We start from the raw sequence: 15,730 nt of genomic DNA, 5'->3' as shown, positions 1-15,730 counted from the left end.
TATGCAAGATCTTTAGCACGAGTAACACTTTTGACCTGAGCGATACTGTGATAATCACGAAGAAGCACACCGATTTGAGATGGTGGTAAACTCTTCTTAGCAAACTTACAGATGTTATCCAAAACCAGAAAACATTATAAAAAAAATAAAAAGGATGAATAAATATTATAAAATAGATTTGAGGTTTTTATTGCTTACATCTTGAGATTGGACTTTGAGCCTGGTGAGTTTCTCTTGTATGCCAAACCGTATGCTTCATCGAAGAGATCTAGTTATAAAAAGCTTGATCATCAAATTTCTTGTGTGTTCATAACTGAGATCTAGTTATAAGAAGCTTAGATCGAAAATTGAGAAACTTTCTGAGACTGAATAATGTTCTCTGAAACTGAATAATGTTCTTGTTGATAAGAAAATTGATTAATTGTTTGGTAAACAATTTTTCTAGATTCGAAAATTTCTGGAGTGGAGAAGAGGACGACCGTGAGAGATGATCAAACATTTAGCATTTTTTTTCGTTTTTGGTTTCGAAATACTTTAAAATCTTGAAATATCGGATATTTGAGTGAATTAGATCCGATGATCTAGAGAAGAGATCAAGGGACGGAAAGTGTGAGATAAAGGGTGTCACTATAAGAGTGGCACTCTAGACAAACCGTATATATATATATATATATATATATATATATATATATATATATATATATATATATATATATATATATATATATATATATATATATACGGTTTGTCTAGGGTGCCACTCTTATAGTGACACCTTTATCTCACACTTCTTCTTCGGTCTCTCGATTCATCGGATCACCGGATCTAGTTCGAAATAAAAATTGTGAAATTTCAAAAATTTCAACTAATTCAAAAACTAAAAAACGAAAAACACAAAATTCTCACTAAAACCCAATTCCATCGGCTCCGAGGAGAGTTCTCTTGACGCCATTTATCGACCAATTGAGCTCTCTTGACAAAGACTCAACCAACGACCAAACCCCACCGAAATCGGCCGGTTTTAATCCCAAAAACCCAACGCTATGGTATAGCCAAAACTTCGATTTCCCCACTCTTCACAAATCGCGATTTGACTCCATTCTCGCCTTTCAAGCTTTCGCGATGCAGTAATTATCCATAACATTATGGGCATCGTGATATATTAAGATATCGGTGGACTTGCTTTATGGACTACTTATAGATGGAGAAAACTTCGTAACACCGAAAAACAGAGGACTTCTTCAACAACGTCTTCGTTAACTTGTTGAAGTGAAGAGCTTTCTTCTTCTTCTTCTTCACCACAATTGATAAACCCAAGGAATAGTTATTAGGTAATGTGTTTGAAGAAAATGTTAACCCCTCATTATATTTAGTTTTGTTTTTGGAATGTGGTTATGATTGTTTTTGGTGTTTTTTAGGTTGCCCGGCGAGGAAATGTGGAATTGGATCAGAATGGATAAATGGGTAGGAGTTATTTTTTGGCTTTTGAATTGATATTTTGGGAGTATTGATAAATTGATTAGGGTTTAGGGTTTTTGGTGAATGAAGGGTATTTTGGTTATTGTGATGAGTTTTACTGTAATGTGTTACGGTTTAAGATGTAGGTAGTGTGATACATTTGGTAGTTCACAAATGAATTCACATGTTTTATGGAATTCAGAAAATGCGCAAATGATAGTGTTTATCAGAAACAATCCTGTCCCCTCCCAAATGCGACAATACCACCATGGTGTCCTCATTGAGCATCCTCTGTGGCCTTTTAGAGTTTTGACACGTTGATGGAGCTGCAAACTGGCGCTTGTTCTTCCGACCAAATATGTCAATATCCCCACCCAAATGTGATGAAGACTCCTCTACAGCATTGGTTGGGCCACCATGGGAAGATGTCATTATCAGAGATTGTTGAACACCCAATGTTCTACCAGTTTCTATTCTGAGTACTTCATTCTGTTCATCTACATTGTAAGCTGGATCGCTAAATCCTTCACCAATAATTACATCTTTAAATATTACAGACAAGTCATGGAAGTGTGGCAGAGGTCTAGTGATGTATTGCTTTGCATCAGGGTGCACCTGCACATGTCATGCACAAAACAACCTGAGTCTACATTCATACAAGTCATAAAAGATTGAAGGATCAAAAGCTCACCTTAATATAATCATGACAGATATGGTCATCAGCGGTCACCATTTGCCGTGCATCATCCCAGACAAACCCTTTCTGATCAAGAAGAATTTTTAAAGCAGTAAATTGCCTCTTCAGAGTTTTGTAACGATTTTTCAAAACAACCAAGTCATACTTGTAGCCAAATTTTTCATTAAACAACTCCGTCATGTTTATCCACGCATGCTTGCGGAATGTACCATCAAACTGATTTCCCTGGTGCACTTGCTCCAGCATAAGTTCAATGAAATAACTGTCCATCGGTGGTTGCCAGTAAGTCCTCGAACGACTACCACTGCAGGCATCCAATGCATCTGTTCCAGTCTGAAGTGTGTCCAATGCATTTTCTGAGGTGTTATCTTGCTTCCCATTTGCTGAAGCTGTATCTAAGGTGACCATCTCATGAAGCATATCAACCATGCCGTGATTAGGGCTCAAGAAAGAGGTTGATTGCATTGTTAGTTGTTGTTCGTCTACAATTCTATCCAAACTAGATACCAAACGTTGCTCATCATCCACTAGATCTTCAGGGGCAACAGATATAGATGAAGATTGTAGACCACCCACCATTCCACCAATCTTTGTTCCTTGGACATCACTGTTATAGATTCTTCTGTGAGTTGAATCATTGTATCCTCCAATAGACGCATCCTGAAAAATCTTACACATATCGCTAAAATGTGGTATGCTTTTAGTTCTGTATGACCGCGCCTCGGGGTGTGCCTGCATCTAACACTTGTCAGTGGAGTACAAATGACAATACCCGTCAAAAAATTTGTTAACACTTAATTTAACAAACAAGACACCTTTGTATAGTTGCTCCAAACACGGTCATCAGCAGTCACCATGTGTTGCGTTTCATCCCAAGTAAACCCATTCTGCTCAAGAAGACTCTTTACAGCTCTATATATCCTTCTCAATGTCTTGTGTCGATTTTTTAAATGATCCCTGCTATATTGCAAATGGAATTTCTCATTGAATAACATGGTCATATGCCTCCATGCCCGTTTGCTGAATAAATGACCATCAGCCCTGTACCCTCTGCCAACCTGCTCTAGCATAAGATCAATGAAGTAACGGTCCATTGCAGTTGTCCAAATTGTCCTCAAAACACCACTACTACCTGGTGCCTCAACACCCGTATCAACCATTTCTCTGCATGTTAGGAGGAGTTGTCAGTAAAAATGACGATTAGGCCATCCAGAAAACATGCATGAACCACATGAACATGCCAATTTATAACAACGAGGGGAGTCAAACTCAAAAGTTTGTTTCGCACATTCTAGAACAATGCTTTAAAATTTGTCTTAACAAACTGAAAAACTGGCTTCAAATGAAGTACAACTAAACATGATACCATCCTCAAACAGAGAAACTTTTTTTTCTTTTTAGAATAAATTTCAAGGGTATTGGAAATTGGAATGGAGAAGAACGCACCTTGATGGATCCAGAACGAAGGTGTTCCGATTTTTTTGTGGGATATGGTTTCCGTGAATAAGATATGACGGGGCAGTCTTATTATTTACCCACCAAATTTTAGGGTTAAAGTTTCGTAACCGATATTTCGCCCGAAAGTGCTTCAAACCTGAAACTTATGAAAATTCGGATTATACAAATTACGGTAGAAACGAACTGTCTACACTTGTTCAATTTGTAAACTACAATGGAAGATGAAATGTTTTTTTTTACCATCTAAGAGATCATATTCACAAAAGATTTTGAAGTGCACTAACGACCATGAATTTGCTGGCGTGTCAAATTTATGCATCTCCCACTGTTCCCATTAAATTCTTCTTTAAGCATTTGCAAGAGAAATGCTAGCAGAGTGGCAGCTGCCCTGCGAAAGACGTACACTTTTAGCATTCGAGGTTAGAGCCAGATACTGTTGAAATTTGAAGAAAAATGTGTTTATTTCCTCACTTGTGAGATAATTAAATGTAAAATTGCAAGATTAATATTAATCAAAACACGATTTGGGTGCCAACCCGGCAACCTAATCCTTTTGTATGGAGAGCTATAAGAATTTGATAGGGAATTAGTGATTCATTAATGTATTTGTCATTTGTCATTTGTGATCCAGCAACCACTTTGATGCACAAAGTGAAGCACGGTATAATGCTTTTATTTGTAGTAAACAAAACACCAAAAACCAAGAATTGAACTAGTCAAGTGGTAAGCCATGACCTATAATTGGGCCTATCAAATACAAGCTTGTTTGTAAGTTCCATCCGCCCATGCAACTAAAAATAGGGTGATGAAGAATGTTAAATTTCGATGAGAACTTGAACTCTGATTCACAAATCTTGCCAACCAAAAAGCCAATTAGCCACCCCTGCACAGCTTATCTACACTATATGATAGCCGGGTCTTTCGGAATACCCTTCCTAATTCCTAATATAAAGTAGGCAATTTAAAATTTTCTTATTTACTTAATTTAGAAACACATCCCTTACTAAATTTAGAATAAACCCTACTTTTATTAATATCATTTGAACAATGTCTATTTTTTATTAATAATCTAGAAACACCTCTCTAATGTCACTTAAATTAAATAATTATCCCCATTTTTCACATTAAAATTAAAACAAATTCTATTTTATTATTGATAATTTAAAAGAACCTCCCAAATATCACTTAAATAACATAAATATTTCCCATTTTGTTTAAAATAAATAAATAGATGAGTCTCTCCTATATAATACAATTAGATTTTGGACTCGGACATACGCCCGGGATCTATTAAATATTTTGTATGCTGAAAAGGCTTTACAAAATATCTCACACAAATTTTCGAATCAGAATATATTTTTATTGAAAATAAACCAAAATACGTTAATGATCAGCGATTATGGTGCATAAGTATTTGGAAACTAAGGGATCAAATTAAAATAGTCTTTTCACTTTGTGGTTTAGGATATTAATCTGTAATTTTCAAATATAATTAATTATCTTAAACTCCTATTTTAAAGGTCTCTACTTTAGTATTGGAAACTAAGGAATCAAATTAAATAGTCTTTTCACTTTGTGGTTTAGGATATTAATCCGTAATTTTCAAATATAATTAATTATCTTAAACTCCTCTTTTAAAGGTCTCTACTTTAGTATATAGATAGTAGATTACTATTTACAATTAGAATCCAAAGAAACAATGCTAACTATCGATCTCAAGAGACAGGTTTCAAGACTTAAAAAAACCGATGTGTAGCACGGTTTGCATATTTGTATATAAATATGTGCAAATCATTATTTTTTCTACTCCGATCAATTAGTTCTAGGGCTTGTAGCAAAGACTAAGAGGTTTAGGGCCTAGCAGTGATGCTTTGAGCACCTATTTGAATTGCTATTGTTGTCAAAGGCTAAAGAAAATATTATTATGATTTGTAGCAGTGATGTGATTCAAATAGGCACTTGAATTGAAACTTCTTCAAAAAATAAAGCGATCAGACCAGATCATCCGGACAATAGGTATGAATAATGAAACTTCTCTTTGCCGTTTGTCTTGCTCGATCATATGCTTGCGGTTTGTTGTATTAGGAAAAATATGGTTTCACTTTTATTTTCTCTCAAGATTATCCAAACTATTGGTTTTTGAGAGAAGATTTACTCCATTTAATTGTAGAATTGTTGTGATTAATCATTTGTATTCAACACTAGCTTATATATGATATTTTTCATGTACACTTTTCAAAGTAATAAGAGATTACCTACTCGAGTGAGGGGGTGAGGTAGGCATACTCTTAATGCGCTTAAAAAACCCACCAAAAAAAATTATGATACTCTCATGTATGTATCGAGAAAAAAAAAGCTACATTCAGAAGAAGAAAAAAATTTAAGCAAGGGAGGAGTTCTAGGGACATATTTTATCTTAACACGTAAACAAACTCAAAATCGTTAGGACATTTATAAGTTTGGATTAGCCTAATTTTTTGTAGATATGATCTCCTAACTATTCTAAACATTGTCACAAATAATCAAAAAAATCAAAAAAATCCAAACTTGTCAAATGTAGTTAACAATTTACAAAATTTGGCTAATTGTAGGCAGTTCATTTTCACCATTTTGGATACTATATTTGGCAAATTTAATTTTTTTTTATTATTTGTAACAATGTTTAAAATAGTTAGGAGATCATATCTAAAAAAAGAGTTTGTTTATAAGTTAAAATAAAATATGTCCCTATAACCCCTCCCTTGAAGTAAAACTATTGAGCAAAGTAGATGCATATAACAAAAGTTACCAACACTATCACTTTTCAATAAATAAAAAAAAGTGATCCTTATCTACAAAAAATCACAAACACTATCATTTGCGCATTTTCTGAATTCCATAAAACATGTGAATTCATTTGTGAACTACCAAATGTATCACACTACCTACATCTTAAACCGTAACACATTACAATAAAACTCATCACAATAACCAAAATACCCTTCATTCACCAAAACCCTAAACCCTAATCAATTTATCAATACTCCCAAAATATCAATTCAAAAGCCAAAAAATAACTCCTACCCATTTATCCATTCTGATCCAATTCCACATTTCCTCGCCGGGCAACCTAAAAAACACCAAAAACAATCATAACCACATTCCAAAACAAAACTAAATATAATGAGGGGTTAACATTTTCTTCAAACACATTACCTAATAACTATTCCTTGGGTTTATCAATTGTGGTGAAGAAGAAGAAGAAGAAAGCTCTTCAACTTCAACAAGTTAACGAAGACGTTGTTGAAGAAGTCCGACTCTGTTTTTCGGTGTTACGAAGTTTTCTCCATCTATAAGTAGTCCATAAAGCAAGTCCACCGTGATATTTAATATATACGATGCCCATACGTATGGATACGTTACGCATCTTGGCTTTGAAAGGCAAGTAATGGAGTCAAATCGCGATTTGTGAAGAGTGGGGAAATCGAGTTTTGGGCTGTACCATAGCGTTGGGTTTTTTTTTGGGATTAAAACCGACCGATTTCGGTGGGGTTTTGGTCGTTGGTTGAGTGCTGTCAAGAGAGCTCAGGTGGTCGTTAATGGCGTCAAGAGAACTCTCTCTGGAGTGATGGAATTGGGTTTTAGTGAGAATTTCGTGTTTTTCGTTTTTCAGTTTTTGAATTAGTTCGAAATTTTGAAATTTCACAATTTTTATTTCGAACTAGATCCGGTGATCGATGAACGATCGAGAGACCGAAGAAGTGTGAGATAAGGGTGTCACTATAAGAGTGGCACCCTAGACAAACCGATATATATATATATATATATATATATATATATATATATATATATATATATAATTGCAAAATAAACCGATTGCCGAAAATCAGCATTAACGTAACAAAGCGAACAAAAACGAAAGTTGATTACGACGATTCGTGCCAGCGGAATAGCGATACGAGGAATAGACCGTTTGAAATTAAACGTAGGGGTAATATAGTAATATAGTAATAAAAGGAAGTTAAATACTAATTGGACTCAAATGTTTCGGATGAGATAAGAATTGAGAGTAGAGATGAAATTGGAGTTGGAGAAGAATTCCACCAGCATTGGAAAACCCGCTCGTAAACCTATATAAGTGCTGGGGCCGCACATCCCAATCCATAAAAAAATTGACGTCGCACCAAGCTCGTCTTCTTCCTCAGATATCGCTGGCTGTGTGTGGCCTTCTATCGGCGAAGTAGTTGGTGTTGACTCATCTTGGATTATCGGTAAGTTAAACTTATACTCCTTATACTCGGCTATAGCAACAAGATACCACCAAAGGTCCAATTACTAGCCCAATAGGACAGGCTAAAATCTTCTTCTTTGCTCTTCTGTCAATGACGATAATGGAGAAACGAACTCGACGAAAAGCCGCAGAATTATTTTTGGGCACGAAACTAACCCCTTTTATCCAGAGACTTAAAGTAAGCAAAACGTCAAGGGGGAAGGCCTCTTAACTAAAGTGTGCATGTGAGGCAAGCCACCAAAGGGAGAAGGTATTTTGGAAATTGGAATTAAATTAGATCATTAGAATTTGAATTTGTGTGGGTGACACAATGAGTTGAGGATGTATTGAAAGGTGAAAACCAACTTGAACTTGGAAAGGCTATTAGTGCAACCTGAACTTGGACTTGGGTTTATAATGGGACGTAAAATAAATTGATTTGGGAAGTAAAATAAGTGTTGGAAACTAACAGACTTGTATATAGATGAATTAAGACATGGCAAGTCAGGATGTCGCAATGAACATTACTTCAAGTTTCGAATAAATTGCATGTTCCCTCTGAACAGTAGCCAGTTGAAACAAATTTTAAAGCATCTTTTGCTGGGATTTCTGTTGAATTTTATGTGAACGATGAAGATGAGACAGCTGGATATGGATGGCAAAGAAGATAAAATAAAAAGAAACCAAAACCATGGCTGCTGCATACCAAGTTGGAAGAAAGCATTCTGGTGAATCAAGATTTAAAGAAGAAGGCGAGATTATTGACGGTACGGATATTTCGTCAAAGGATAAGAGGAAATCTGGTGAGATAAATCGAAAATCATCATCCCAATATCATCCAACTTATCAAGGCCTAAATTTTCGTAGAGTGACCAAGGGCCAAGGCGTATGAATTAATACCTTGTGATGGTGATAGGGAGAAAAGTTGTGGAAGCAGAGATAGGGAAAGAGAACGGAGAGAGGGAAGGCATGGGAGTCGGGACTGCAGTGAGAAGGACAGAAAGAGTGAGCGAGGGAATCTTGACTTGGAATTGAAGCTTTTGTCTAGTTGGACGAGATGCTGAAGAAATTCGAACACATCCTCGTCGCCACGGCTGGTATCATTGCTTTCGAGAAACTGGCGGTGGCGTTAGGATGACAGATACCCGCGGCAGATGAAACAGAGCGTGGTTTTACAATTAAGTCTGCTGGAATTTCTTTCTACTGTGAAATATCGGTAATTTCGAATTGGATATGCAACTAAAGATTGGCCGACATAATCTAGGTCAGGATTGATCAGTTTCAAATTGGATCTGCTAGGATATTAAGCTCAAATTATTGAGTTTTTATAAAAATTAAATTTGGCCTGTCGAAGAAGATGAAGAAAATGGAGAAAATTGCGGAGAATATGACAAAGCGGTGTCGGAAACAGATATGTTAGTATTTGTTATCAGTTATCTTTAAAAGTTTGGTTATCTGAAAGATTGACGAAAAGTTTATTCTTGTCGTCGTAGGTAGAAACGGCGGTACGACGGGAGAAAGAAATTCACAAAAAGACCGCGAATAAAAGTTTCGCTCCGCATGATCTCAATGCCTTGGAAAAAAATAAATAAGGTGAAAATAATTTTCAATCCGCTCGAAAAGTTAACGTAATGCGAATTTTTTGCCGCACGGAGAAACGGCGGTAGTACGAGCAAAATATATTCACAAAGAGTCGACAGAGAAAAGTTTTGCGTAACAAGGTGTCAATTAACGTCGTAGAAGAATGAAAGAAGCTGAAAGAAGTTCCGTTGAGAAAGATCAGCTCAATGTCTTATAGCGCTGTCGGAAAGTTTAACTCGGAAAGATTCGCCCGGAAAAATCGGCTCAATGCCTTAGAAAAAATAATGAAACTGTTGGAAAAGTTCAATTCGCTCGGAAATATTCGCTCAGAAAAATCGGCATGAAGCTATTGAAATTGTTTGCTCGAAAAAAAAATTTCGTAGAAAGATCGGAACAATGCCTTAGAAAAAATAATTAAGCTGGCATATAGTTTCGCTTGAAACGGAAAGAGTTGTACGAGTTGTATAAGCAAAAATTGATAAGGAACCATTGGCTTTTCCCAAACCAATGATTATGTGATTGTGTGAATGTAATATCATAGAACTAAAAAATTCTTGTGATGAAAATAAAAATAAAGTATGGGTTTGCTATTGAATATTGTTATTGTATTGTGGATAACATACCGCAGAAAACCGACAATGTTGTTGATTTATGTAGTTGAAATAAAATAGAACGAGGCGCCCCATGAGAAAAACGCCCCAATGCTAACTTAACTTTCGGCAAAATTAGACTAAGCGAGTGTAAAAGCGTTCAAACCGCGACAAAAGCGAAACGCGGTGACTTAGTCGGATATTGTCGTAGTGATAGTAACGACTAAGCGAGCAAAAAAGCGTTCGAACTTAGACTGACGAAGCTAAACGCGGTAACTTCGTCAGATTTTGTCGTAGCGATAATAACGAACTAAAAAAGCGTTCAAACTTAGACTGACGAAGCTAAATATGGCAATTTCGTCAGATTTTGTTGTAGTGATAGTAACGACTAAGCGAGTGTAAAAGCGTTCAACTTAGACTGACGAAATTAAACGTGGTAATTTCGTCAGATTTTGTCGTAGCGATAGTAACGACTAAGCGAGCGTAAAAAGCGTTCAAACTTAAACTGACGAAGCTAAATGTGGTAACTTCGTCAGATTTTTTCCTAATGATAGTAATGAATTAAACGAGTGTAAAAACGTTCAAACGTAGACTGACAAAGCTAAATGTGGTAACTTCGTCAGATTTTTTCGTAATGATAGTAATGAATTAAGCGAGTGTAAAAACGTTCAAACTTCGACTGACGAAAAGATGACTGCAAAAGTGATGTGTCAAGCCCTTCGCTTCTAATGGCGGCGGAGAGATAAGCTAATGAATCTGCATGACGTAAGTCATTTCGGGGTCTTTGAGTGATAGAGATCCTATCAAATTGTCGAGCAAGACTACATATCAAACTAAGATAAGCCGCCATACGCTCATCTCTTGCTTCAAAAGACCCACCAAACTGATTGGCAACAAGGCGAGAATCCGTGTATAACTGGAGCTTTCGCGCCCCCAGTGTCCCCAGAGAGCTGTTCTCAAGGCACAAATGGCAGCCTCATACTCGGCTTCGTTATTTGAAGCGGCGAAGCCAAGTCGCACAAATTTCCCAATCTTTTCTCCGCCGGGTTTAACAAAAACACATCCAATTCCAGACCCAGATTTACTATGCGAGCCATCCGAGTAAACAATCCATATGTCAATGGGATTAGGAATTGCGTTTTCATATCGGTCTTCGTAAGCCCCCAATTAAGCGCATGTATCGTCTTCCATAGATTTTTCCATCAATGTAGCTGCCAGCTATATGCCACTAGGTTGACCCATTGAAGGACTTGTTAATATAGGAGGACTAACCAAGTATTTCTTCAGTTGTTGCAATGCCATCTCACAATCAATGTTCCAAGTTGCTACCCTCTTTAAAGTCTGGAAGAAGGGATGACAACGATCGGAATATTTAGAAATAAATCTATGAAGAACGGCAAGCCGACCAGTAAGTCGTTGAATTTCCTTCTTATTTTTGGGTGATGGCATATCAATAACGGCGCGTATTTGATCAGGATTAGCCTCAATACCTCTACGAGTCATGAGGTATCCCAGAAATTTTCCAGAAAAAAGGCCCAAAAGAACATTTGGCGGGATTGAGTATCATGTTATACTTGTTAAGCCTATAAAAAACAAGTTAAAGATCGGAAAGATGATCACCCGTATTGTTCGATTTAACGACTATATCATCGATATAAGCCTCCATTATTTTTCCCAACAGATCAGAAAAAATTGTATTGAAGAGTAAAATCCATTTCACCCAGAAGATTTAAACAAACAGACGCCCCCGGTCGAGCCTATGTGGAAGATGACACCTGCTATTACCTCTTACAAGAGTTAGAGATTTTAGGCGGTACACACTTTTGGGTCCGACTGGAGATTGTCTTTTTCTTTGCGTGTAACCAACCTATCTAGGTCGGTAGTTTGTCTAGGATTGTGGACTTCCCTCTAGTTACCTCTGTGACACCTTCCATCCCTGCCTGGTCGGACCTGTCTGGGATGGCAGTTTTTCTCAAATCTGCGAGGTCGGCCTTCCCTGTCAGGTCGGTCCAATCTAGGATGAAGGTTTTCATTATACTTTCTTCTGTGACCCCTTTTTTCCCTGTATGGATGGACCTGTCTAGGATGGCGATTTTCCGCAAATCTGCGAGGTCGGCCTTCCCTGTCAAGTCGGTCCAGTCTGGGATGAAGTTTTTCCTTATACTTTCTTCCGTGATGCCTTTTTTCCCTGTCTGGACGGACCTATCTAGGATGGCGATTTTCCGCAAATCTGCGAGGTCGGCCTTCCCTGTCAGGTCGGTCCAATCTTGGATGAAGTTTTTCCATATACTTTCTTCCGCGACGCGTTTGTACTGCTGTTTGCGGTAGCGGCGGCGGCGGTGCTGCTGCTTTTCAGAACCTAGTAACAAAAGTATGTAACTTTTCGTCACGTTGTTGCTTGATGTTCAAAAGTGAGTCGACATCCTTTGGTGTCTTGCAATTGTGGCGAAAACGATAAACAAACTGATTTTCTAGTTCATTGTATTGGTGAATTGATCTTGAAGGCAACTCACTAAACCAGCGTAATGCTTCTCCCTTTAGAGTTGATGGAAAGAGCTTACACATGAACGGATCATCTCCACCACCCCATAACACCAACTCATTTTTGAACGATAGAACATGCAAGCCAGGATCTCCTTCCAACTCATCATAAAGTTCAAAATCGGGTTGTTTGAAGTCGGGATGGTGGTAAGCTTCCCGAATGTCGGTTTAAAACTTATCAAATGCGCCATCATTGATTATCAAGTTTTTCATTCTTACATCCCTTGACTCTCTATCGTTAAGTTATTTTGCAATCAACTCTTTCAACCGTTGTTTACGTTAGAGTTAAAGTATTGGCTCGAACAACGGGGGCCCGGTCGTGCCCATGTGGAGAAGAATACCTTCCATTATCTCTTATTGTAGTTAGAGATCTTTGGCGATGCACCACGATCACTCCGACCGGTGATTGTCTTTGTCTATCCCAGTAACCCGCTGTCTAGGCGGTAGTCACCCTGGCGGGTGGTTGGTATAATTATACCACTTCTCCATGTGTTGTTGCTCTTTGGGGGATGCGGCCTTCCCGGTCATGTCGGACATATCTCGGATGGCGGTCTTCCCCGAAATTGCTTCTCGAGGTAAATCTTCCATTTGAGATCGGACATGTCTAGGGTAGTAGTTATCCCCGCCAATCCGATTCTCCCCATAAGTACGGGTAATAGGGTCATTACTCTTAAAAGTGCAATTGGTTGATTGTGTTTGAGAAATAACACGTTGTTGAGGACGATGAAGTGGATCTTTAAGGCGGTCCCATACACTGGAATGGCTGCGTCCCCTTCGTGGTCGCTGATGTTGTTTAATTTGAGCCTCGTCCCACCGCCTTTGCCTCTTTGCGACTTCCTTCTCAAGTTTCTATTTTAAATTTTTGACTCGTTAAGTAACTTACGCCAACCGTATTAGCAATTGGCGATAGCGAGGCGGTGGTTGTGGGGTGGCCGCGCTTGGTTGGATGTTGAGAATTGATCTTACCACTAGGAGCAACTTGATTGTTCAACGGTTCTTGCATTGGCTGATTTGAATTTTGAGGGTTGCAATTCCTATTAGCAGGAGGAATATGTTGACTATTTGGTCTGCTTCTTGTGCTTACCATCTTGATTGTTTCACGTGATAATGAATTCTAAATTCCCCGACGGCGCCGGCGCCAATTATGTTTTCGCAAGAACCGCTTTCAACACAACGAGAGCAATGGTAAAGAACGCACTAAGAAACAGAAGAATTTGATGTTGGGGGAGATGAAACTGAACCAAATAATGGCTGCCTACGTACCCAAGATCTATTTTCTAGGGATCAAGTTTCAACGTAGTTCCTTATGAAAAATAATGTGGTATTTATATAGGTAGAGTAGAGAGTCCTTGTAGCTCAAGTAATCTTGTTGCTTGAGTAATTGTGATAGAATATAACTGTCAACTAATAATTATCTTTTTGATAAGAAATGAATCTGGACATAAATCAATGTATATTAGTGGCAAGTCATGTGGCTAAGGTTCAGCCTTAGACACATGAGTTAATGGGCCTGTACATTAATCCATGATATTGCGAATTGGGCTTTAGCCCTGTTGATTAAATGAATAAAATAGAGACCCTACTAATGGACGTTTGCCACGTAGGTGGGGGTCGAAACAGATTATGATAATTGAAGCGGTAGAATTTAAAGGTGAAGAAGCCATCACTAAACCCGATCTTTCTTTGGGTTAAGTTGGTCTTTTCTTCTCCAACTCGTTCGCAAGCTCCGGCCGATCCAAAGATGTAACTCCAAGCTCCCAAGATGTGATCCCCTTTGCCTCTCGGTAGGGATTGCTTATATATGGTTTTTTTTATGTTGCGTGAGTGTTGGAATCCCTTCTCGAGAGTTGTAAGCGGTGGGGAGTCTTAACCAAGTGATTCGGTGTGAATCTTGATCGCAAAAAGAACTTAATTATTGTTTGCGTACTAAAAAAGAAAGGGGGGGCGGATTTGTTGTAAATCTTGATTGCAAAAAGAACTTATTGTTTGCGTACTGAGAAAAAAGGGGTGTTGCACCCTTGATAATAGGCAAAATATAGGGCGCGCGCCCTCTAACTTTGACTACAACACTTTAGCTTTTACAGTAGTTTCTGGATATCTTTCATATGCTATTTCCAGACTCATATCAAGCATTCTTCCTGTAATCAAACCACGAGGATTTTACAATCCTTTTAAAATTTCAGGTCTCAGCCCGTTTCGTTGCGTTCGTGTTGATTCCTATAAAGCCAATGAAACAGACTAATAAAATGAACATATATCAATTAATTGGACAACTTAATATCAATTATGTGCTTATCAAGTAGTCACAAATTAGACCTTCAGTGAAGTAAAATTCCTTGAAGCTTCCAATTCCTCCATCTCCTTGAATAGATGCACTATTCACAACTTCAGGCATAATTTTGGGAGCTAACTCATGCATGTCAAAGACTGAGGCCTTGAATAACTTATTGGCAGGAACTGGAGACACAATCTCAAAAAAACATAGTATGTATAAAGTGAAATATATGGAATCCATGAAGTAACATATATGGAAGAAATAGTGGAGAAACCGATGCATGTATTTTTTATATTTTTTATATATATTTTTGGATAAGGAGTTGGATTTCATATATGGAATCCATGAAGTAACATATGTAAGCCATGGAAGAAATAGTGGAGAAACCAATGCATGCATTTTTTTTTTATTTTTTTTTATTTATTGTTTTGGATAAGGAGTTGGATTTCATATGAGAGGGGGACCTCTTTTATAGATACATTTAGGTACTTTTATTTAAAATTGAAAATATCAATGGCGCATTAATTAATTGTGATTTTGGAGGTCAAAATGAACATATTTTCTTTAGTTCGAATTTGTTGCACACGAATTATCCATGTATTTGTTGACACTCGCCAGGAGTGGTCCACGTGTCACTTATACTCTTAATGTTTGTCCCAGATTTAATAACACATAGAAAAATAAATAAAAAGAGAATAAAAATAGGAAATCAGAAGAAGAATAATATATATAGAAGAGTACACCAGTCTTCTCATGCTTCCCCTCACTTTAATTCAATCAACCATCAAATTAAATCGGAGTAGATGATGTATGAGAGCTAGGAAGAAAAAGTGAAATCTCTAAGAGCATTCCAATACAAGTTACCTCCACATAGGCACGCC

General features: G+C 37.5%; 1 protein-coding gene and 2 long non-coding RNA genes across 3 annotated transcripts; 1 reads left to right on the top strand and 2 right to left on the bottom strand.

Annotated features, from left to right (window-relative positions):
- Positions 1-1,072: 1,072 nt before the first annotated feature.
- LOC147498711 (uncharacterized) lies at positions 1,073-1,655 on the top strand. The gene is made up of 2 exons (XR_015195580.1): positions 1,073-1,331; positions 1,419-1,655. It is a non-coding gene; the product is annotated as an uncharacterized LOC147498711 (long non-coding RNA).
- On the bottom strand, positions 1,437-4,056 carry LOC147498710 (L10-interacting MYB domain-containing protein-like). The gene is made up of 5 exons (XM_086560629.1): positions 3,854-4,056; positions 3,602-3,749; positions 2,971-3,319; positions 2,150-2,887; positions 1,437-2,073 (listed from the first exon to the last, which is right to left on the bottom strand). Exons 1-5 carry the CDS (start codon positions 3,930-3,932, stop codon positions 1,657-1,659), a joined length of 1,731 nt encoding a protein of 576 aa, XP_086416755.1. The 5' UTR covers positions 3,933-4,056; the 3' UTR covers positions 1,437-1,656.
- A 2,396-nt stretch (positions 4,057-6,452) lies between these two features.
- LOC147498709 (uncharacterized) lies at positions 6,453-6,841 on the bottom strand. The gene is made up of 2 exons (XR_015194378.1): positions 6,809-6,841; positions 6,453-6,722 (listed from the first exon to the last, which is right to left on the bottom strand). It is a non-coding gene; the product is annotated as an uncharacterized LOC147498709 (long non-coding RNA).
- Between the last annotated feature and the right edge of the window lie 8,889 nt (positions 6,842-15,730).

The sequence above is a fragment of the Coptis chinensis genome, chromosome 5 (assembly GCF_015680905.1).
Source record: "Coptis chinensis isolate HL-2020 chromosome 5, ASM1568090v1, whole genome shotgun sequence".
NCBI lineage: Eukaryota > Viridiplantae > Streptophyta > Magnoliopsida > Ranunculales > Ranunculaceae > Coptis > Coptis chinensis.
The sequence above is the reverse complement of the archived record's forward strand: the minus strand, read 5'-3'. Positions and strand labels throughout refer to the sequence as shown.

Bases quoted from the DNA above. Each gene is read 5' to 3' on its own strand.
- LOC147498710 (XM_086560629.1), bottom strand. From the start codon at position 3,932: ATGCATAAATTTGACACGCCAGCAAATTCATGGTCGTTAGTGCACTTC. The intron at 3,750-3,853 runs GTAAAAAAAAAC...CATAAGTTTCAG, and splicing joins TGAATATGATCTCTTAGATG to GTTTGAAGCACTTTCGGGCG. The intron at 3,320-3,601 runs GTGCGTTCTTCT...CCTAACATGCAG, and splicing joins TTCGTTCTGGATCCATCAAG to AGAAATGGTTGATACGGGTG.